We start from the raw sequence: 21,539 nt of genomic DNA on the forward strand, positions 1-21,539 counted from the left end.
GAGGCCGGGGGGGCAGCTTCGGGGGCCAAGGTGTCCTCCCGTCTCCGTGGGGGTGAGAAGGGGATCCCAGCAGAGTCTCCAGTTCTCCCGAGGGAACCCAGCCCCCATTATCCTTCCTCCTGGGAGACAAGGCACCCACCTTTAGTCAGCTCATAAGTGAGGTGGGGCAGGGGGGCCCAGGGCTGGGCTAGCAGGGGCTGCGGGTTGGGAGTGAGGGGCACCGGCAGAGCTGGGGACAGCACCCACAGAGTTAATACCCCTCCCTCTTGTGACAGCCGAGTCCATTTGATGATATCACAGCTGTGGCAGCCACACCCAAGCATTCAGGGACATCACCGCATCGAGGCGTGGCTTGGTGCACCTGATGCCACAATGAATGAGGCCTGGCTTCCTGCAGGCCCTGCTGGCTATTTGATGCTGTCCCTCTGCCCAGACACCTGGGCAGACCCTTTGATGACATCACAGTAGATAGGGTGTGGCTTATTCCACTCAGTGACATCATCACCAAGGGGGGCGTGGCGTACCACCTCTGGTGAGGCCCCAGTAAGTTGGGTGCGGCTTGTTGCATTGGGAGGACCTCCCAGGTGAGTAGCCAATAGGCTTTGTCCCCTTGAATGACATAAGTGGAAGTGTGGCTTGGGCCACTGGGTGACATCACCCTCCATGGGGGCGTGGTTCGGCCCATCCAATGACATCACCGGCTGGGTCGGGCAGGGCAGGGCAGGGCTCAGCCCATAGAGAGCCAGGATTCGGACCAGACAGGAATGGGGTGGGATCGTGAGGAGCTGGGGGCCCTTACCGAGTAGGGTGGCGTTCTTTGGGGGGGGGGGCTTAGCCCCTGCCCCTGGGTCAGACGGGGAAGCAGATGGAGCAGCACTCCAGACAGATGTCCAGGCAGTCGGCAGGGTCGCAGCAGTCCTGGAGGAGCCCGCACCCCACTCCGCAGGGGCAGCCACCTCCCCCGCAGCCCTGACCCGGGGGGTCCCCCCCAGCGCAGCACCCCCCCGCCAGGCACAGCGCCCCACAGTCCAGGCCGTCCAGCGCCAGGGAGCACAGCGCCAGGAACTCGCAGAACAGACAGGCCAGGGCACAGTGAGCGCAGCGGTCTGGGGGAGAGAAAGAGGGGGCAGAGGTTAGCTAAGCTGATGAGAAAACCCAAGAGTCTGGGATCCCAGGCCACCCCCAACCCCAAGACCCCACTCCCCTCCCAGAGCCGGGGAGAGAACCCAGGAGTCCTGGCTCCCAGTCCCCCCGCTCTAGCCACCAGAACCAACTCCCCTCCCAGAGTCAGGGAGAGAACCCAGGAGTCCTGGCTCCCAGCCCAGCCCCCTTGCTGGGGCTGTTTGCTTTTCTATCTGGGCGGAGATGGCCATAATAATTATTGAGTTAACGAGTTCCCAGGGGTACCCCGGGCGGATGCTGAATCGATGCCCAACTCTGGGTGAAACTGGCAACCAGAACCCAACCCTGGGTTTCCCTCCCCCCCCCACACCCTCAGCTCTGCCAGTGCCCCTCACTCCCACCCCACAGCTCCTGCCACCCCAGCCCAGGGCTCCCACCAGCCCTGCCGGTGCCCCTCACCCCCACCACCCCAGCCCCTCACTCACCATCCCCAGCCACCTCCTGGATGTGCGAGGCGGTGGATTTACAGCTCTGGCGGCTGCAGACAGATGCGGTGGAGCCCAGACGCTGCTTCCCCAGCTGGGCCGGAGCCACCGGAGGCTGCAGGTGCGCGGGGAGCGGAGCCTTGTCCCTCCAGCGCTCGGGGCAGCGGGTGACCGCAGGGCCCCCCGAGGGCTGGGGTGTGGAGTCTGAAAGCAGAGGGGACAGCGGAGATGGAACCCAGGAGTCCTGGCTCGCAGCCCCCCCTGCTTTACCCCACCACATTGCCTCCCCTCCCAGGGCTGGGGAGAGAACCCAGGAGTCCTGGTTCCCAGCCCCACCCCCCCCGATCTTCCCCACCAGACCCCCACAATTCCCAGAGGTGGGGAGAGAACCCAGGAGTCCTGGCTTCCAGCCCCCCCCCCAATCTGCCCCACCAGACCCCCAGAATTCGAGAACCCAGGAGTCCTGGCTTCCAGCCCCGCCCCCCTGATCTACCCCACCAGACCCCCTCTCCTCCCAGAGCTGGGGAGAGAAACCAGGAGTCCTGGCTCCCAGACCCCCCCCCCCCCCCCAGTCTATCCCACCTCCTCTCAGAGCTGGAGAGAGAACCTAGGAGTCCTGGCTCCCAGCCCCCCTGCTCTAACCACTAGACCCCCCCCCTCATACCTCTCCCCACTTTCTCAGTGGTCAGGGGTGGGAGAATTAGCGATGTCTCCTTGCTGTGATGAACCTCTTCCCCAGGCAGAGATCTCCGGCTGGGACAATCCACATCCCCTGGGAGCAACCAGACACTGTCAGCAGCAACCCCATCCGCTGTGCGGCTCTTCCCCAGCTGCCCTGCCCCAGAGATGGCTGCATCTCCACGCCGCACGAGCCATCCCTGTGCAGTGGTATATGCAGCTGTTCCCCAGCTTCCCCGCCCCAGAGGTGGCTGCATCTCCGCGCCAGATGAATTCTCATTAGGAGTTCAGGAGCTGCAATGAGGCAGGGCACTTACTCTCAGACTTGGAGAATCTGCGTGGGTCTCCGGAGACTCCCTTCGCTCGTGCTTCCGCCCCACAACCGTCAGGGGGGATTGGGCTGCAGCCAGACATCAGGGCCCCGAGGGTAGGAACAGCAGGTGTAATGGTTAGAGAACTCACCCCACACAGCTCTGCTGGTGCCTTTCAACCCTGACCCGCAGCCCTCTGCGCCCCCAGCCCTGTCCCCCCACCACAGCTCTGCCAGTGCCCCTCAATCCCGACCCGTGCCCCCTGCTCGCCCAGCCTTGGGACTTTTCTGGGCTTTGGCTTCTGGCTGGGTGAATGGAAAGTGGGAAGGGAGCCAGCGAATGACTGGACGCATCAGAGTGACCCCTCCCTGCAGACAAGTGGGGAGGGGGAGCTAGTGGTTAGACTGAGGGGGGGGGGGGCTGTTGCTGGGAGCCCAGACTCCTGGGCTTCATTTCAGGCTCTTTGACACTGAATTACCTTAGTCCCTTCTTCAAGGCACTTTTCCACTTTGCTAGATGCCACCCTCCTCCCAGAGCCAGGGAGAGAACCCAGGAGTCCTGGCTCCCAGCCCCCCCGCTCTAACCACCAGACCCCACTCCCCTCCCAGAAGCAGGGAGAGAACCCAGGAGTCCTGGCTCCCAGCCCCCCCGCTCTAACCACCAGACCCCACTCCCCTCCCAGAGGCAGGGAGAGAACCCAGGAGTCCTGGCTCCCAGCCCCCTCCTGCGCTAACCACCAAACCCCACTCCCCTCCTAGAGCATGGGAAAGAACCCAGGAGTCCTGCTCTCTGTGGCTGGGGGGAGGGGGAGGTCCCAGCGCAGCAGGTACTGAGGCTGGCAGGAGATGAAAGTGGGGGCATCAGAGGTGAGGCAGCCACTGGGCCTTGGCTTCCTGATTTCTTCGCCCGGACGCCTGGGTTCAAAGCAGAGGGCAGCAGAGGTGGAAATAACAGTCCCATAAATCTGCAACCCCCGGGGGAATATAATCAGCTCTCAGGGACGGGAAGATAAACAACAGGGGTGGGCGGAGGAGGGGAAGCCAGGATGCCTGGGTTTTTATCCCTGGCTTTGTGGGGAAAGACCCCGTGTTCCATTCGTTTCTCACAAATGAGATACACACCCACAATCGCACCCACAAATCCGCACCCAGCAAGAAAGATACACATAGACACAGATGTCCTACGTACATGGCAACAGCATGGACAAAACCCACACTGCGATACACACAGACAGCCTCAGCCCCCCCCCCACCCCAGGTCACACAACCTGCCCCGCCCCTGGATCCACCCCTTACCTCAGCGCAAGTGGGGGAGCTGGGGGCTGCTTTTCACCCCTCTGCAGCACCGTTACAGTCCCTGTCTCCTGTGTGGGTCAGAAACAGCCACTTCGGCCTCCTCTTACCCCATGTACCCCCTTCTATCGCCCTCGCAGCATCCCCAGACACCCCTTCGATCCCCATGCACCCTATCCATCCCGACACCGCAACCATCCATCCATCCATCCCCAGACACCCATCCATCTATCCTTCCATCCACCCATCCCAACACCCCACCCATCCATCCATCCCCAGACATCCATCCTTCCATCCATCTATCCCGACACCCCATCCATTGATCCTTCCATGCATCCATCCAGACACCCAATCCAACCATCCCATCCATCTCCAAACCCCATCCATCCATCCATCCCAACACCCCATCCATCCATCCTTCCATCCACCCATCCCAACACCCCACCCATCCATCCCCAGACATCCATCTTTCCATCCATCTATCCCGACACCCCATCCATCCATCCTTCCATGCATCCATCCATCTTTCCATCCCAACAATCCCATCCATCCATCCTTCCATCCATACAGCCCAACACTCCTTCCTTCCATCCATCCATCCCCAGACACCCCATCTATCAATCCTTCCATGCATCCATCCCCAGACAACCCATCCATCCATCCATCCCGACACCCCATCCATCCATCCATCCTTCCATCCATCCCAACACCACATCCATCCATCCCAACACCCCATTAATCCATCCCTACACCCCGTCCATCCATCCATCCTTCCATTTATCCCGACAAACCGCATCCATCCTGACACCCCATCCATCCATCCATCCATCCCCATACCCCATCCATCCTTCCATTCTTCCCGACACCCCATCCATCCCAACACCCCGTCTATCCATTCTTCCATCCATCCATCCTTCCATTCATCCCGACACACCCCATCCATCCATCCATCCATCCATCCATCCTTCCCTCCCCAGACACCACATCTATCCATCCATCTCACACACTTGCTCTGTCCCGCTTGGGTGTGACACTGAAATTCAAATCTCTCCCCTCCGAGCACAACAGCTGAGAGAGACCGTGGCCAGGGGGTGACAATCCAACCCTTTTCCTACTTCCCCACCATTCCCCAGTTTTGGTTCTCAGCTGCTCCACCCCAGAGGTGGCCGCATCTCAGCGCTGGGCAAGCCATCCTCGTGTGGTGTTATGTGCGGCTGTTCCCCAGCTGCCCCGCCCCAGAGGTGGCCGCATCTCAGCGCTGCCCTGGAGTCTCTCAGCTCGGGAGCTGGGCCTGCTGATCGGTGGGGGCTGGGCCGGGAACCAGGAAAGGCGGCAGTGAAGAAATGAGCACTAATGGATCCTGCCATAACTAATTCATCCCCCTGAGCAGACAGTGAGATGCAGCCTCCCGCAGGGCTCATCGCCCGGCTGCTGGCGCGGCGGCTCCCTGTATTTACAGCTCTCAAAACGCCCGCCAGCGACTGGGGGAGAGTGGGGGGGGTCGGGTTGGAGGCTTGCCAAATGCAACAGGGGGCTGCAGGTCGGGAGTGAGGGGCACCGGCAAAGCAGGGGCGCAGAGCTGTGGGGGGCAGAGGCTGTGGGGGGCAGAGGCTGTGGTCCAGAGTGGGGCACCGGCAGACCTGGGGGGAGCCCGGGGCTGTGGGTCGGGAGTGAGGGGCACCGACAGGGCTGGAGGGGAGCCCAGGGCTGGGCTGGCAGGGGGCTGCGGCTCAGGAGTGAGGGGCACCAGCAGAGCAGTGGGGCAGAGCTGTGGCGGGCAGAGGCCGTGGTCCAGAGTGGGGCACCGGCAGACCTGAGGGGAGCCTAGGGCTGTGGGGGGCAGGGGCTGTGGGTCAGGAGTGAAGGGCACTGACAGGGCTGGAGGGGAGCCCAGGGCTGGGCTGGCAGGGGGCTGCGGCTCGGGAGTGAGGGGCACCAGCAGAGCAGAGGGCAGGGCTGTGGGGGGCAGAGGCCGCGGATCAGGAGTGAGGGGCACCAGCAGACCTGGGGGGAGCCCAGGGCTGTGGGGGGCAGGGGCTATGGGTCTGGAGTGAGGGGCACCGGCAGGGCTGCGCGGGGGGGGGGGGGCAGGGCAGGGCTGGCAGGGGGCTGCAGATCAGGAGTGAGGGGCACCGGCAGAGCAGGGGGGCAGGGCTGTGGGGGGCAGGGGCTACGGTCCGGAGTGGGGCACCGCAGGGCTGGGGGGAGCCCAGGGCTGGGCTGGCAGGGGGCTGCAGCTCGGGAGTGAGGGGCACGGGCAGGGCTGTGGGGGGCAGGGGCTGTGGGTCGGGAGTGAGGGGCACCGGCAGGGCTGGGGGTTGAGTGAGTTCCAGGCCACCTTGGGTCTTTCCCATCATGCACTTTCTCCCCCCCCCCCCCCCCCATAAATGAGTAATTGTGTCTCCATGGCAATGGATGCTGCGGGAAGCAGAAATTAATTAGCAGGGAGGCACCAAGATGCCCCCCCAGCCCTGCAGGTGCCCCGCACTCCCGACCCGCAGCTCCTGCAGAGGGGAGGATCCCGAGGGATGCTGGGGGGGGCTGGATGGGGGGGGAGGATCCGGGGAGGGCGGGGCTTGGGGCGGGGCAGGTTTCGCTGCAGCGGCTGCTCCCTGCGCCGGTCCGTGTCTCCCGCTCCCCGCGGTTCGGTCCGGTCCGGTCCCTGCGCGATGGCTACGAGCCTGATGCTGGCGGCCCTGCTCTGCGCGGTGGGCCCCGCCGCCGGGAAGGTAGGGAGGGGACCTGGGCCCCCCGAGTCCTGCGCCCCATCTCTCCCCGGCGCCCCCATCTCTCCCCATGGGCCCCCCGGCTCCCCCATCTCTCCCCATCGCCCCCCGGCTCCCCCATCTCTCCCCATGGGCCCCCCGGCTCCCCATCTCTCCCCCTGCGCCCCCCTATTCCCCATCGCCCCCCAGCACCCCCATCTCTCCCCGTGGGCCCCCCGGCACCCCCATCTTCTCCGTCGCCTCCGCCTCTCCATGTCTCCCCATAGCCCCCTGCGCCCCCATCTCTCCCCATGGGCCCCCCTGCGCCCCATCTCTCCCCATCTTCCCCCTGCGCCCCCATCTCTCCCCATCGCACTCCCGGCACCCCCATCTTCTCCATCGCCTCCCCCGGCGCCCCATCTTCTCCATCGCCTCCCCCGGCGCCCCATCTCTCTCCATAGCCCCCTGCCCCCCCTTCTCCCCCCCCTGCGCCCCCTCTCTCCCCGTCGCCTCCCCCGGCGCCCCCATCTTCTCCATCGCCTCCCCCGGCGCCCCATCTCTCTCCATAGCCCCCTGCGCCCCCTTCTCCCCCCCTGCGCCCCCTCTCTCCCCATCGCCTCCCCCGGCGCCCCCATCTTCTCCATCGCCTCCCCCGGCGCCCCATCTCTCCCCATCTTCCCCCTGCGCCCTCTCTTCTCCATCGCCTCCCTGTACCCCTCGTCTTCTCTCCTTTTATCCCCCTCCGCGAACCCCTCGTCCCCTCCCCCGCCCCCTTATTATGGTCTCCCGGGGTCGGGGACGTACCCGGAGCCAGGGGAGTCGGGGGGGCTGATGGTCCCATCTCCGGGGCTCCGAAGCCCAGACCCCGCCCCCCCACAGCGCAGGAGATCGGAGGGGGGCTGTGAGTTTCCCCCCTCAGTGGAGACGGTAGCGTTGGGGCGGATCGAGGGGGGTGCTGGGGGGATCGAGTTGGGGATGGGGTGTATAAACGGAGTGGGCAGTGTTTGGGGGTGGGCGGTGTCGCGGGATGGGGGGTGTTTGGGGCGTGGGGGTCTCAGGGGATGGGTGGTGTTTGGGAGGGTGGCGGTCTAGGAGGATGGGGTGTTTGAGGGGGATGGGGTGTTTGGGGGTCGAGTGGGTTGGGGAGAGTTTGGGGTGTTTGGGGGTGGCTATCTAGGGGGATGGGGTGTTTGAGGGGGATGGGGGTCTGGAGGATGGGGAGTTGAGGGTGTTTGGGGGTTTAAGGGGGTGTTTGAGGGAGTGAAGGTCTATGGGGACGGGGTGCTTGAGGGGGATGGGGGTCTGGAAGATGGAGGTGTTTGAGGGGGATGGGGAGTGTTTGCGGGGGTTTTAGTCTAGGGGGATGGGGGTGTGGGGGTCTTGGGGGATGGGGGTGTTTGGGGGGTTGGTCTGGGGGATGGACTGTTTGGGGAGATGTGAAGTCTGGGAGATGGGGGTGTTTGGGGGTCTAGGGGGATGGGGTGTTTGAGGGGTCTAGGAGAATGGGGTGTTTGGGGGGATGGGAAGTCTGGGGGATGGGGGGTGTTTGGGGGTCTAGGGGGATGGGGTGTTTGAGGAGGAGGGGAGGGATGGGGGTGTTTGGAGGTCTAGGGGGACGGGGTGTTTGAGGAGGGGGGGTCTGGAGGATGGAGAGGGTTGGGGGGTTCTGAGTCACTGTCGCACTCTGCCCCAGAAGCAGCCGCATTTGAGCTGTGCACTGGGGGGGGGGAGGAAGCGGGGGGGGGGGAGAGAGAAAGAACGAGAAGGGGCCCTGCCCTCCACAGACAACGCACAGTCTGTGATGCCTGGGGGCCAGGGCTGGCAGCGCCCCCCCCCCCTGCTAACCCCTCCTCATCTCCCCCAGAGCCAGCTGCCAACCTCCCCTCCCCGCCCCCCCAGCACTCCTGGTGACTCAGCCTGCGGATCCCGGCTGCCACAGACACAAGGGTGGGGGGGATCACTACAGAGATGCCCCTCCCCCACCGTCTCCCAGACCTGCCCCCCCATTTGCTGAACCCCCCCCCCCCATTAGCTGGAAAAGGTGGGGAGCTGTCCTGTGCTGAAAAGAGCAGGACTCCCAGCTCCGGGAGGGCAGTGGGGTCTGGTGGTTAGAGCGGGGGCGGGGGGAGCCAGGACTCCTGGGTTCTCTCCCCAGCTCTGGGAGGGCAGTGGGGTCTGGTGGTTAGAGCGGGGGCGGGGGGAGCCAGGACTCCTGGGTTCTCTCCCCAGCTCCGGGAGGGCAGTGGGGTCTGGTGGTTAGAGCGGGCGGGGGAGGGGGATCCAGGACTCCTGGGTTCGCTGGGAGTCTTGGGTACCGTCCATTCACCTCTCCGCCTCTTTCTCTCTGTGTTTTCCCCACAGGCTCTTCCCGCCGGCCCCAGGGGGGCACTGCCCCACGACTCGGCCGGGGGCCCCCGACGTTTCCGACGGGACCTGCGGGGGGCTCCCTATGAGGGGGAGATGGGGCTGGCCAACGAGATCTACTACCCCCGGCTGGGGCCGCTGGCCCAGGACGAGCTGCTCGCCCAGGCGCTGGAGAGGCTGGGGGCGCCCCCTGCAGGCCGGTGGCGGGAGGATGAGCCGGGGGGCACCCCGTGGCTCCAGGAGGCACCCGCTGGTGGCCGCTGGAGGCAGGACGGGGCCCAGGCCGCCCTGGCTCTCCAGCGCCTCCTCCAGGAATCGGTCCCCCTGGCCTCCCTCCTGCAGCTGTGGGACCAGGCCAGGGGGGCCCCGTACCCTGATTACGATGAGACCGGGGCGGGCGCCCCCCCCAGGACCCGGCCCCCGGCCCCACCCCAGCTGAGCCGCTACCGGACGGACGGGGCCTACGAGAGCCACCAGGACGAGCCGGGGGATGAGGAGCCTGGGGAGATGGATGCAGAGATGCTGAGGTGCCTGGAGAAGGGCCTGGCCCCGGGCCCCGGGCCCCATGCCCTGCCCCCCTGAGCCGGCCAGTCCCGGGGCCGGATGGGAGCCAGCGCCCCCTAGAGGGAAAAGGCGATGGGCCTCAGCCAGGGTCCGGGACTCAGGACGCCTGGGTTCTATCCCTGGCTCTAGGAGGAGCGTGGGGTGTAGTGGTTAGAGCAGGGGAGGCTGGGAGTCAGGACTCCTGGGTTCTCTCCCTGTCTCTGGGAGGGGAGCAGGGTCTAGTGGATCAGAGTGGGGGGCGGGGGCTGGGATCCCGGACGCCTGGGTTCTAGCTCCGTTTTTCCTCTGGCTTGCAGGTACCTGGTGGGCCGGATCCTTGCGGGTGGTGGTGAGACGCGACCCCTCCGCCACCCCAGACGCCTGCGCCGGGGGCTAGAGGAAGAACCCCCCACCCTGCTGCGTGTGAAGCGGCTCGGGGATGATGGGGAGGGGCCTGAGGCGGGGGCACCCCAGCTGCAGCGGGCCAAGAGGACGGAGGAGGAAGAGGAGGCTGGTGGGGGGCGGAGGGGGGTGTATGGGGGGGAGCCCCTGCTGAGGTATCTGCCTGAGTAATGGGGACCCTCCCCCAGGGCCCAGTGAGCGCTAATGCGGCGGGGGAGGGGGGGCTTACATTCCCCCCCGCCCATCTCTGAATGTAGCCAGCCTGTGGGTGCAGGGGAGGGGCTGCCTTGCTCCTAGCCCCCCAATCTCTGCCCCCCAATCTCTGCCCCCCCAATGACCCCTCCCTCCACAGGCCAGCTTATCCCTGGGCCCCACGTCTTTCCCACACAAGCCAACTGCCCCCCCCATTGGGGTCACGGCTCGCCCCCGACACGCTTCAAGACCCCTATTCCCCCCGGCTTTGCCCCCCAATATCCCAGCTCTGAGCCCCCTATTGTCCCCAGGGCTCTGCCCCCCAGCTCTGAACCTCCCCATTCACCCACTGCCCTAGCTCTGCCCCCCCCACTCCCTTGGTTCCCCCCGCTTCTAGCAGTCCATTCAGTAACAGCCCCTGTCTGTCCGTCTGGTGTTGATTAATTAACTAATGAAATAAAGGCTCGTCAGGTATTTTGATGTAAAGGCCAAGTGGTGGTCTCCTTGTGTGTGCCCCTGCCCCCCGGCTAGGGGGCCCTGTGCTGTGGGGAGCAGGTTGGGGGGCTGGGCAGGGGGCTCTCTCCCCTGGCAGTCAGGGCTGGGCGCTAGGGGGCACCATGGGGCAGAGAGCAGGGTGGGGGGCTGGGCAGGGGGCGCTCTCCCTGGCAATCGGGGCCGGATGCTGGGGCGGGGGGGGGCGCCGTACTGTGGGTCGGGGCGGGGGGGGGCTCAGTGGGGTGTGCTCCGCTCTGGACAGAGCCCCGGAGGCAGGAGACTTAGGACAGAACCCCAAACGTTTTATTCCCAGGTTCGGGGCCTGCCCGAGGAAGCCGGAGGAGGCCGAAGCCGGAGGGTCCCTGGTGGCCGCGGCTGGATGGCAAAGGGACATCTCAGGGGGAGCCCCTGGGGAGGGGGGGTCGGATCCGTCTGCCATCAGCCCCGAAGAGGGCCCAGGAGGGGGTGAGCCCAAGAGACGGAGAGAGGAGTGTGTGAGTGAAAGGGGGAGTCAGGTATTGGGGTCCCCGCTGTTCAACCAGCCCCCCTTTCTCAGCCTGGGGGGGTCAGGCATTGGGGTCCCCTCTGTTCAGCCAGCCCCCACCTTCTGAGCCGGGGGGGGGGGTCAGGGCTGTGGGGGGAAGGGAAACCACCTCCACCAATTGTGGCTCAGTGAGGGCCCAGCAGCCGCCTTCCCCACTCTGCCCCCCCATCCAGCTGCATCCTCGCCTCCCATTGGCTGTTGCTAGGAGACCACCTCCCTGCTGCTCCAGAGCCCTGATGCTGGGGGGGACGGACACAGAGAGGGGCTGTGGGGAATTTGGGGCTCTGTGGGGAGCCCTGGAGGGTTTGGGGGGCTCTGTCAGGCACAGTGGGAGGTTTGAGGGCAGTGAGGGGGTTCAGGGGCCCAATGGGGGGCCCTAACCCCCCCACTGCCCCCCAAACCTCCCACCTAGCAATAAACGACCAGGGATGCCCCCACCTCGGCAGGCAGCCAGCTGGAGGACAAAGGGGCCGAGGGGGGGTAACTTGCCGGTCTATGCTGTATTCCAGACACCATATTAAACCCTCCTGCGTTCACACAGGCCGAGAGTCACTCCAGATTCAGGCAGCTGGTGGGGGGGAGGCTCCCTTTGGGTGGGTGTCTCCCTCCGGGGGGGACCCCTCACTGCTCGGGGGCACTGAGGGTTGGTCCCAGGGGGCAGAGAAGGCAAGGGACTCCCCCCAGGGAGAGTGTGAGCCGAAGGGGGGGCTGGTGCACTGAAGACCCCCACCCCCAACAGGGGCAGTGCCAGAGCCGGGTGAGAGCACCAGGCCCATGGATCTGTGTGGCCTCGTTCCCGTTCCCTCTCTCCTGTACTCCTCCGCCTGGCCCGTCTCGTTCCCTCGCTTCCGCACTCCTCCACAGGGCCTGAATCGTTCTCTCATTCCGGTACTCCTCCTCCACCAGGCCCGCCTCGTTCCCTTGCTCCCACACTCCTCCTCCGCCTGGCCCGTCTCGTTCCCTCGCTTCCGCACTCCTCCTCTGCCAGGCCTGTCTTGTTCACTCGCTCCCACACTCCTCCTCCGCCGGGCCCGTCTCGTTCCCTCGCTCCCACACTCCTCCACAGGGCCTGAATCGTTCTTTCATTCCAGTACTCCTCCTCCACCGAGCCCGTCTCGTTCCCTCGCTCCCACACTCCTGCTCTGCCGGGCCCGTCTCGTTCCCTCGCTTCCGCACCCCTCCTCCGCCAGGCCCGTCTCATTCCCTTGCTCCCAGACTCCTCCACAGGGCCTGAATCATTCTCTCATTCCGGTTCTCCTCCTCCACTGGGCCCGTCTTCTTCCCTCGCTCCCACACTCCTCCTCCGCCAGGCCTGTCTCGTTCCCTTGCTCCCAGACTCCTCCACAGGGCCTGAATCGTTCTCTCATTCCGGTTCTCCTCCTCCACCGGGCCCGTCTCGTTCCCTCGCTCCCACACTCCTCCTCCGCCGGGCCCGTCTCATTCCCTCACTCCCAGACTCCTACACAGGGCCTGAATCATTCTCTCATTCCGGTTCTCCTCCTCCGCTGGGCCCATCTTCTTCCCTTGCTCCCACACTACTCCTCCGCCGGGCCCGTCTCGTTCCCTCGCTCCCAGACTCCTCCAAAGGGCCTGAATCATTCTCTCATTCCGGTTCTCCTCCTCCGCCGTTCCCTCGCTCCCACACTCCTCCACAGGGCCTGAATTGTTCTCTCATTCCGGTTCTCCTCCTCTGCCGGGCCCGTCTTCTTCCCTCGCTCCCACACTCCTCCTCCGCTGGGCCTGTCCTGTTCCCTCGCTCCTGTGCTCTGCTGGGGTGATTCACTCCCGTACTCCTCTGCTAGGGCTGTCTCGTTCCCTCGCTCCGGAGAGCGGCCGCACTCGTTTGCCCAAGAGGCTGCCTCGTTCCTTCGCTCCTGGACTCTGCCGCACTCGTCCGCTCAGTGACCTGTGTCCTTCTATCGCTTGGGGTAGGTGGTGGGGGGGGCAGCGAACCAGGCTCCCGTCCTCCTCTCCGCGGCCCGTTTCTCTCCCTTGCTCCTGGCAGCGGCCCCTCAACATTGCACAACATCCCCTGCAGGACCTCCCCCATGCCCGGCACTGCCCCCCCAATCCCCGCCCTACAGCACCCCTGTGCCCTGCCCCCCACACCCAGCAACCCCCACCCTGCAGCAGCCCTATGCCCCGCCCCCCACACCCAGCAACCTCCACCCTACAGCACCCCTATGCCCCGCCCCTCACACCCACCAACCCCCACCCTACAGCACCCCTATGCCCTACCCCCCACACCCACCAACCCCCACCCTACAGCACGCCTATGCCCCGCCCCTCACACCCACCAACCCCCACCCTACAGCAGCCCTATGCCCTACCCCCCACACCCACCAACCCCCACCCTACAGCACGCCTATGCCCCGCCCCCCACACCCACCAACCCCCACCCTACAGCAGCCCTATGCCCCGCCCCTCACACCCACCAACCTCCACCCTACAGCAGCCCTATGCCCCGCCCCTCACACCCACAACCCCCACCCTACAGCAGCCCTATGCCCCGCCCCCCACACCCACAGCCCCCACCCTACAGCAGCCCTATGCCCCGCCCCCCATACCCACAACCCCCACCCTACAGCAGCCCTATGCCCTGCCCCCCACACCCACCAACCCCCACCCTACAGCACGCCTATGCCCCGCCCCTCACACCCACCAACCCCCACCCTACAGCACCCCTATGCCCCGCCCCCCACACCCACCAACCCCCACCCTACAGCACCCCTATGCCCTACCCCCCACACCCACCAACCTCCACCCTACAGCACCCCTGTGCCCTGCCCCCCACACCCAGCAACCCCCACCCTACAGCACCCCTATGCCCCGCCCCTCACACCCACCAACCTCCACCCTACAGCAGCCCTATGCCCTACCCCCCACACCCACAACCCCCACCCTACAGCAGCCCTATGCCCTACCCCCCACACCCACAACCCCCACCCTACAGCACCCCATGCCCTGCCCCCACACCCACCAACCCCCACCCTACAGCAGCCCTATGCCCCGCCCCTCACACCCACCAACCCCCACCCTACAGCAGCCCTATGCCCTGCCCCCCACACCCACCAACCCCCACCCTACAGCACCCCTATGCCCTACCCCCCACACCCACAACCCCCACCCTACAGCAGCCCTATGCCCTTCCACCCCACACCCACCAACCCCCACCCTACAGCACCCCTATGCCCTGCCCCCACACCCACCAACCTCCACCCTACAGCACCCCTATGCCCCGCCCCTCACACCCACCAACCCCCACCCTACAGCAGCCCTATGCCCTGCCCCCCCACACCCACCAACCCCCACCCTACAGCACCCCTGTGCCCTGCCCCCCACACCCACAACCCCCACCCTACAGCACCCCTATGCCCTACCCCCCACACCCACCAACCCCGCCCTACAGCACCCCTGTGCCCTGCCCCCCACACCCACCATCCCCCACCCTACAGCACCCCTATGCCCTTCCCCCCCACACCCACACCCACCAACCCCCACCCTACAGCAGCCCTATGCCCTTCCCCCCCACACCCACCAACCCCCACCCTACAGCACCCCTATGCCCCGCCCCCCACACCCACAACCCCCACCCTACAGCACCCCTATGCCCCGCCCCTCACACCCACCAACCTCCACCCTACAGCACCCCTGTGCCCCGCCCCTCACACCCACCAACCCCCACCCTACAGCACCCCATGCCCTTCCCCCCACACCCACACCCACCAACCCCCGCCCTACAGCACCCCTGTGCCCTGCCCCCCACACCCACAACCCCCACCCTACAGCAGCCCTATGCCCCGCCCCTCACACCCACCAACCTCCACCCTACAGCAGCCCTATGCCCCGCCCCCCATACCCACAACCCCCACCCTACAGCAGCCCTATGCCCTGCCCCCACACCCACCAACCCCCACCCTACAGCAGCCCTATGCCCTTCCCCCCCACACCCACCAACCCCCACCCTACAGCACCCCATGCCCTGCCCCCACACCCACCAACCCCCACCCTACAGCAGCCCTATGCCCTTCCACCCCACACCCACCAACCCCCACCCTACAGCACCCCTATGCCCTGCCCCCACACCCACCAACCCCCACCCTACAGCACCCCTATGCCCTGCCCCCACACCCACCAACCCCTACCCTACAGAACCCTATGCCCTGCCCCCCACACCACAGCACCCCATGCCTTGTCCCTCACACCCACAACCCCCATTACAGCACCCCTATGCCCTTCCCCCCACACCCACAACCCCCACCCTACAGCACCCCTGTGCCCTGCCCCCCACACCCACCAACCCCCACCCTACAGCACCCCTGTGCCCCGCCCCTCACACCCACCAACCCCCACCCTACAGCACCCCTATGCCCTGCCCCCCACACCCACAACCCCCGCCCTACAGCACCCCTATGCCCTGCCCCCCACACCCACAACCCCCGCCCTACAGCACCCCTATGCCCTGCCCCCCACACCCACAACCCCCACCCTACAGCACCCCTATGCCCCGCCCCTCACACCCACCAACCCCCACCCTACAGCACCCCTATGCCCTGCCCCCCACACCCACAACCCCCGCCCTACAGCACCCCTATGCCCTGCCCCCTACACCCACAACCCCCACCCTGCAGCACCCCTATGCCCTGCCCCCACACCCACAACCCCCACCCTACAGCACCCCTGTGCCCTGCCCCCACACCCACCAACCCCCACCCTACAGCACCCCTATGCCCTTCCCCCCCACACCCACAACCCCCACCCTAGAGCACCCCTGTGCCCTGCCCCCACACCCACCAACCCCCACCCTACAGCACCCCTGTGCCCTGCCCCCCACACCCACCATCCCCCACCCTACAGCAGCCCTGTGCCCTGCCCCCCTCACCCACCAACCCCCACCCTACAGCACCCCTATGCCCTTCCCCCTCACACCCACCAACCCCCACCCTACAGCACCCCTGTGCCCCGCCCCCCACACCCACCAACCCCCACCCTACAGCACCCCATGCCCTGCCCCCCACACCCACAACCGACCCCCCCCCCCGGCAGCTCCGCCCGACCGCCTGCTTAGTCAACACCCCCACAGACAGATCAGGGCTCCCCACCCCCAGTTAGCAGCAGGGACCCACATACGTATGGGGCAGCGCAGCAGCAACTGATGCGACCACTGCTGGGGCTGGGGTGGGGGCAGCGGTAGCCGGTTGCAGAACAATTAGGTGAGAACTGGGCAGAGGGGGGGTTGGAATCCTGCTTGAGATCGTACCAGGAGCCGGGGAGAGAACCCAGGAGTCCGGGCCCCCAACCCCCGCTCTAACCACTAGACCAGGCTCCCCTCCCAGCGCTGGGGAGAGAACCCAGGAGTCCGGGCTCCCAGCCCCCCCACTCTAATCACTAGACCCCGCCCCCTCCCAGAGCCGGGGAGAGAACCCAGGAGTCCGGGCTCCCAACCCCCCCCCACTCTAATCAGTAGACCCCGCTCCCCTCCCAGAGCCGGGGAGAGAACCCAGGAGTCCGGGCTCCCAGCCCCAGCCCACTTTTGTTCCGCTCTCCCCTGCTGCAGCCTCCAGGACTCCATTTCCCAGGCGGCGCCGCGGCGGGCGGGGGCGGCGCGGTGCATGCCGGGGGCTGTAGTCCCCCCCTCCCGCCGGCGCTGAAGATGTCCGAGGTGCGGCCGCCCCCGCTGCGGGCGCTGGGCGATTTCCTGCTGGGCCCCGCGCGCCTGGCGGCCCCGGACCCGCGCGACCCGCAGCGCTGGAGGAACCGGGTCCTCAACAACCTGCTGTATTACCAGAGCAACTACGGGCTGGGCCTGGGGCTGGCGCTGCTGCTGGGGGGGTGAGCGCCGGCGGGGGGGCAGGGCATGCTCCGGGGGAGTCAGTGCAAGGGGGGGGCCGTGCATGCTCCCGGGTGGGGTCAGTGCAAGGGGGGGTCCGTGCATGCTACGGGGGGGGGGTTAGCGCAAGGAGTGTGGGGCTTTGCATGCTACGGGGGGGTCAGTGCATGCTCTGGGGGGGTCCGTGCATGTTCCGGGGCGTCCGAGCAAGGGGTTGGGGGCCTTGTATGCTCCGGGGGGGTCAATGCAAGGAGTGTGGTGCTTTGCATGCTACGGGGGGGGGTCAGTGCAAGGGGTGGAGGTCAGTGCATGTTCCGGGGGGTCAGTGCATGTTCTGGAGGGTCCGTGCATGCTCCGGGGTGGTCAGTGCAAGGGGTGAGGTGGCCGTGTAATGCTTCGTGGGGTGTGTCAGTGCAAGGGATGGGGGGCCATGCATGCTCCCCAGGGGGTTGGTACAAGCGGTTGAGGGCTGGGCATGCTCTATGCAAGGGGGGCGGTGTATGCTCGGGGGGGGGGTCAGTGCAAGGGGGGAGGGGGCTATGCATGCTCCGGGGGAGTCAGTGCAAGGGGTGGGGGGGCTGTGCAATGCTCTCAGGGGGGTCATTGCAAGGGGTGAGGGGGCCGTGCCTGCTCCCCGTGGGGTCAATGCAAGCGGTTGGGGGCTGGGCATGCTCCGGGGGGGGGGGGGGGGTGCAAGGCGTGAGGGTAGGGTCAATGCAGAATGTGGGCGCCCAGACTCCTGGGTCCTCACTCTGCCCTGTCCCCACAGGTATTTCCGGCCCCTGCACACCCTGCTTTCTGGCTCCGCCGTGACCCTCGTCTTCGTCGCCTTCGTCTGGGCGGCCGAGAACAAGGCTCCAATTCGGCGCTTCCGGCGCAGCTACCCGGGCGCCAGCCTCCTGGCCGTGCTGGGGAGCGCCTACGGCCTGGTGTCCCTGCTGGGGGGCTCGAGGGTCTTCCTGCTGACAGTCACCCTGCCCATCTCCAGTGAGTCGGGGGGAGGGATGGGCGGCAGGTGGGGGGTTGAGGCAGGGCTGACGGGGGTGTGGAATCTACGGGGTCAGGTTAAGTAGGGCCTGGGGAATGCTGTGGGGCAGGGTAGCACCGGGGAAGAGGGCCAGGTTTGCTGGGGTAGAATTTGGGGGTGGGGACACATAGGGGAGCAGAGATCAGGGAGGTGGGGGCATGGAGTGGGGTTGATTGGGGGAAGTGGGATTGATGGGGGGTGAGTAAAGTGGGGGAGGTTGGGGAGGCAGGGGGTGAACACAGTGCATGGACGGGGGGGGTCAGATCAATGGGTCACAGGCTGCATACTGGCGCGGGGAGGGCAAGGGGGGGGGGCGCAGCTGCCACTTCCTTGCTGCCACATCCATGCATGCAGCCCCCACCCTGGAGGGCAGTTGCATTTCCAAGGCCTTCCCGGCAGGGCCCTTCCTGCAGCCTTCCTGCTGCGGGCGGTTGCATCTCCGAGGAACGGCTCCTGCAGCGCTGCGCTCGGGGGCCCTGCTGCAAGCCCCCCTGCCTGCAGGCGCTGCCCGGTGCGCCAGCCTCTTGCGGGGGGCCGCGGCATTGTAGCTGCATTCCCGCTGCGGCGGCTGGGCCCGCGGGGGCCGCTCCGTGCCAGCGGGAGCATCCCTGCCCGCAGCAGGCCCCTGCGGTTTAGCCGCAAGAGCCTTGGGGGCCGTCGCTGCTCGGTTGCATGTCAGAGGCGCATCCACCTAGGCAGACCCCATGCTGCTGCCTCCTTTTGCCAGCGGGCGGGGGTGCGGCCCACGTGTTCTCGCCGCAGCATCCCTGCCTGCAGGCCCCGCCCCGGGGCGGCTTTCGCGGTGGGAGGTTGCATGCAAACACTCCCTGCACGGCAGACGCAGCCGAGCTGCGGCAGGGGGGAGCGACTTGCAGCCTTGCTGTGTCGCAGGACTTGGGTTGCGGGGGCCGGGGGCTGCTCTCAGCAAGTGACGGGGACGCTTTCAGCCCCCCCCCCCACTTTCTCGCTTTCCCCCCCCACCGCCACTTGCAGTGATTCTGATCCACGCCTCCTTTCGCCTCCGGAACCTCAAGAATAAAATCGAGAACAAGATCGAGAGCATTGGGCTGAAGAGGACGCCCATGGGGCTACTGTTGGAGGCGATGGGCCAGGAACAAGAAGCTGGCTCTTAAGGAGCGAGACGGACCCCCCCCCCCACCTCCGTCCTTCCCACCAGCCCCTCACCGTTGCCTCGGGCCTGCGCTTCACTACTCTCCTACACGCACACGCTCACTACCATGAAGATGCAGCGTCCCTCTGAGTCGAGCCAGGGCCTTGAAATCGGAGTAGGGTAGGGGATCAGGTACGGCTAACTTGTGGAACTACCTGCCACATGATTCGTTACAGAGGACCAGATAGTTTAGCTGTGGAGGGGGGCAGGGGAGCTATGGAACTACTTGCCAGATGATTTGATCCCAAGGTCCGAAGACTTTAGCAGGGGAGAACAGGCTATGGTTTACATATGGAACTACCAACCACATGATTTAACCCAGAGGCCTGGAGAGCTTAACAGGAGGAGGGTGAACTATGGTTAACCTGTGGAACTACCTTCCACATGATTTGGCAGAGGGGAGAATGGCCTGTGGAACTACCCCACTACATGATTTGGCCCAGCAAGGGGCTGAGAGCTGGGTAATCATTTGAACGACCACATGTTTTGACCCAGGGGCATGGAGAATTTAGCAGAGAAGGGGGAGTGGTTAGCCTGTGGAACTAACTGCCACATGATTTGACCCAGGGACCAACCCCCCTAGATCTGTTTATGTAGGCCCTACCGAAATACCCTGTTTGTACAGCAACGAAAGAAACAAGGGGCTTTAACACTGGGAGGGCTGGGGCAGTGGGAGGGGGTGTATTCAAGGGGGACCCCAAGGGGGCACTGAGGATTCAGTGGGATGCTGCATCTGGCGCTGAGTATTTATCCACAACTCCTTCTATTTATTTAAGGAGCAAAAACAACTGTTCTAATAAAAATTCTGTGCCATTTGTTGCAATAAATGCTTGCATAGCTTTGAGGGGGCGGGAAATGGGGCACAGGGCCTTCCCCCGCTAGGGGGCGCTGGGTCTAGTCTGGTCCCAGGGTGGGGGGGTCTGGCTAGCTCAAGGGTTTATGGTGTGTGTGTGGGGGGGAGAAGTTGTGCACAAACAATGAATAAATCCCCTGAAAACCTGGAATAATCCAGGTTTTCTTTTACACCATAGCCGGGGGCATTTTTTACTTGGTTTATGTAGGGTCTCCCAAAGCCACTAGAAGGAAATCCAACAGAATTCAAAGTTCTGCTCGAGGAATTATTGGGGGGCAGTTCTCTGGCCTGTGTGAGACAGGGCAGGTCACACTGGAGGATCACTCTGGTCCCTTCTGATGTGAGATGTCACTGACCCAAGGGAGCATGCTTTTTAAAGTTAATCTGTGGAACCCTTTGCCTCATGGATTTCCCCCCGAGGTTTTTAGCAAAGAAAAAAAGCCAGAAGGGCACTGCCAGGGGCATTAGTGGGAGAAGTGGGATCCCCTGGTAATTTGCTGGTTTTGGGAGGGAGCGGGGCAGTCTCCGTCCTGATGCATGCTGTATGTCCTGCTGGGAGGGGGGCATTTAGTGCCCCATTTGGAGGCAGTGAGTGGCTCACGCCCTTGCGCGCTCTCCCATCGTTAATCCACCTGCCCCAGAGGCGGTAGCTATGGCGAAAGGAGAAGTTCTTCCACCGACCTAGCACTGTCTACACGGGGGGGTTAGGTCGAGGTCACTATGTTGCTCGGGGGGGGGGGGGGGGTAGATTTTTCACACCCCGAAGCGACATAGTTATACCGATTTAAGTCTGTAGTGTAGACCTGGCCTAAGGACAGTTCACTCCTCTGCGAGCGATCGGCTCGGGATCTCTGCAGAGCCAGGCAGGGATCGGTTCACTCCTCTGCGAGCGATCGGCTCGGGATCTCTGCAGAGCCAGGCAGGGATCGGTTCACTCCTCTGCGAGCGATCGGCTCGGGATCTCTGCAGAGCCAGGCAGGGATCGGTTCACTCCTCTGCGAGCGATCGGCTCAGGCTCTCTGCAGAGCCAGGCAGGGATCGGTTCACTCCTCTGCGAGCGATCGGCTCGGGATCTCTGCAGAGCCAGGCAGGGATCGGTTCACTCCTCTGTGAGCCATCGGCGCAGACTCTCTGCAGAGCCAGGCAGGGATCAGTTCACTCCTCTGCGAGCGATCGGCTCGGGATCTCTGCAGAGCCAGGCAGGGATCGGTTCACTCCTCTGCGAGCGATCGGCTCAGGATCTCTGCAGAGCCAGGCAGGGATCGGTTCACTCCTCTGCGAGCGATCGGCGCAGACTCTCTGCAGAGCCAGGCAGGGATCAGTTCACTCCTCTGCGAGCGATCGGCTCAGGCTCTCTGCAGAGCCAGGCAGGGATCGGTTCACTCCTCTGCGAGCGATCGGCGCGGGCTCTCTGCAGAGCCAGGCAGGAATCGGTTCACTCCTCTGCGAGCGAGCAGCGCGGGCTCTCTGCAGAGCCAGGCAGGGATCGGTTCACTCCTCTGCGAGCGATCGGCGCAGACTCTCT

General features: G+C 65.3%; 3 protein-coding genes across 5 annotated transcripts; 2 read left to right on the forward strand and 1 right to left on the reverse strand.

Moving 5' to 3' along the window:
- Positions 1–5: 5 nt before the first annotated feature.
- Positions 6–2,738, reverse strand: LOC114021621 (myoD family inhibitor domain-containing protein). Of its 3 annotated transcripts, XR_006287128.1 has the most exons (5): positions 2,603–2,738; positions 2,272–2,379; positions 1,608–1,811; positions 800–1,106; positions 6–119 (listed from the first exon to the last, which is right to left on the reverse strand). XR_006287128.1 is itself a non-coding variant. In XM_037888371.2 (4 exons), the coding sequence occupies exons 1-4, from the start codon at positions 2,697–2,699 to the stop codon at positions 850–852; spliced, it is 666 nt and encodes a 221-aa protein (XP_037744299.1). In that variant the 5' UTR covers positions 2,700–2,738; the 3' UTR covers positions 544–849. The 3 variants fall into 3 exon arrangements, 2 of the variants coding, with proteins under 2 accessions (XP_037744299.1, XP_043390364.1); XM_037888371.2 differs by lacking the exon at positions 6–119 and having other exon boundaries at positions 544–1,106; XM_043534429.1 differs by lacking the exon at positions 6–119 and having other exon boundaries at positions 544–1,106; positions 2,272–2,612.
- A 3,715-nt stretch (positions 2,739–6,453) lies between these two features.
- Positions 6,454–10,580, forward strand: PCSK1N (proprotein convertase subtilisin/kexin type 1 inhibitor). The gene is made up of 3 exons (XM_037888369.2): positions 6,454–6,617; positions 8,955–9,484; positions 9,818–10,580. Exons 1-3 carry the CDS (start codon positions 6,558–6,560, stop codon positions 10,071–10,073), a joined length of 846 nt encoding a protein of 281 aa, XP_037744297.1. The 5' UTR covers positions 6,454–6,557; the 3' UTR covers positions 10,074–10,580.
- A 6,167-nt stretch (positions 10,581–16,747) lies between these two features.
- Positions 16,748–19,988, forward strand: PRAF2 (PRA1 domain family member 2). Its single transcript, XM_037888372.2, has 3 exons — positions 16,748–16,965; positions 17,733–17,950; positions 18,984–19,988. The coding sequence occupies exons 1-3, from the start codon at positions 16,787–16,789 to the stop codon at positions 19,121–19,123; spliced, it is 537 nt and encodes a 178-aa protein (XP_037744300.1). The 5' UTR covers positions 16,748–16,786; the 3' UTR covers positions 19,124–19,988.
- The last annotated feature ends 1,551 nt before the right edge of the window (positions 19,989–21,539 follow it).

This window comes from Chelonia mydas, chromosome 23 (assembly GCF_015237465.2).
Source record: "Chelonia mydas isolate rCheMyd1 chromosome 23, rCheMyd1.pri.v2, whole genome shotgun sequence".
Lineage (NCBI taxonomy): Eukaryota > Metazoa > Chordata > Testudines > Cheloniidae > Chelonia > Chelonia mydas.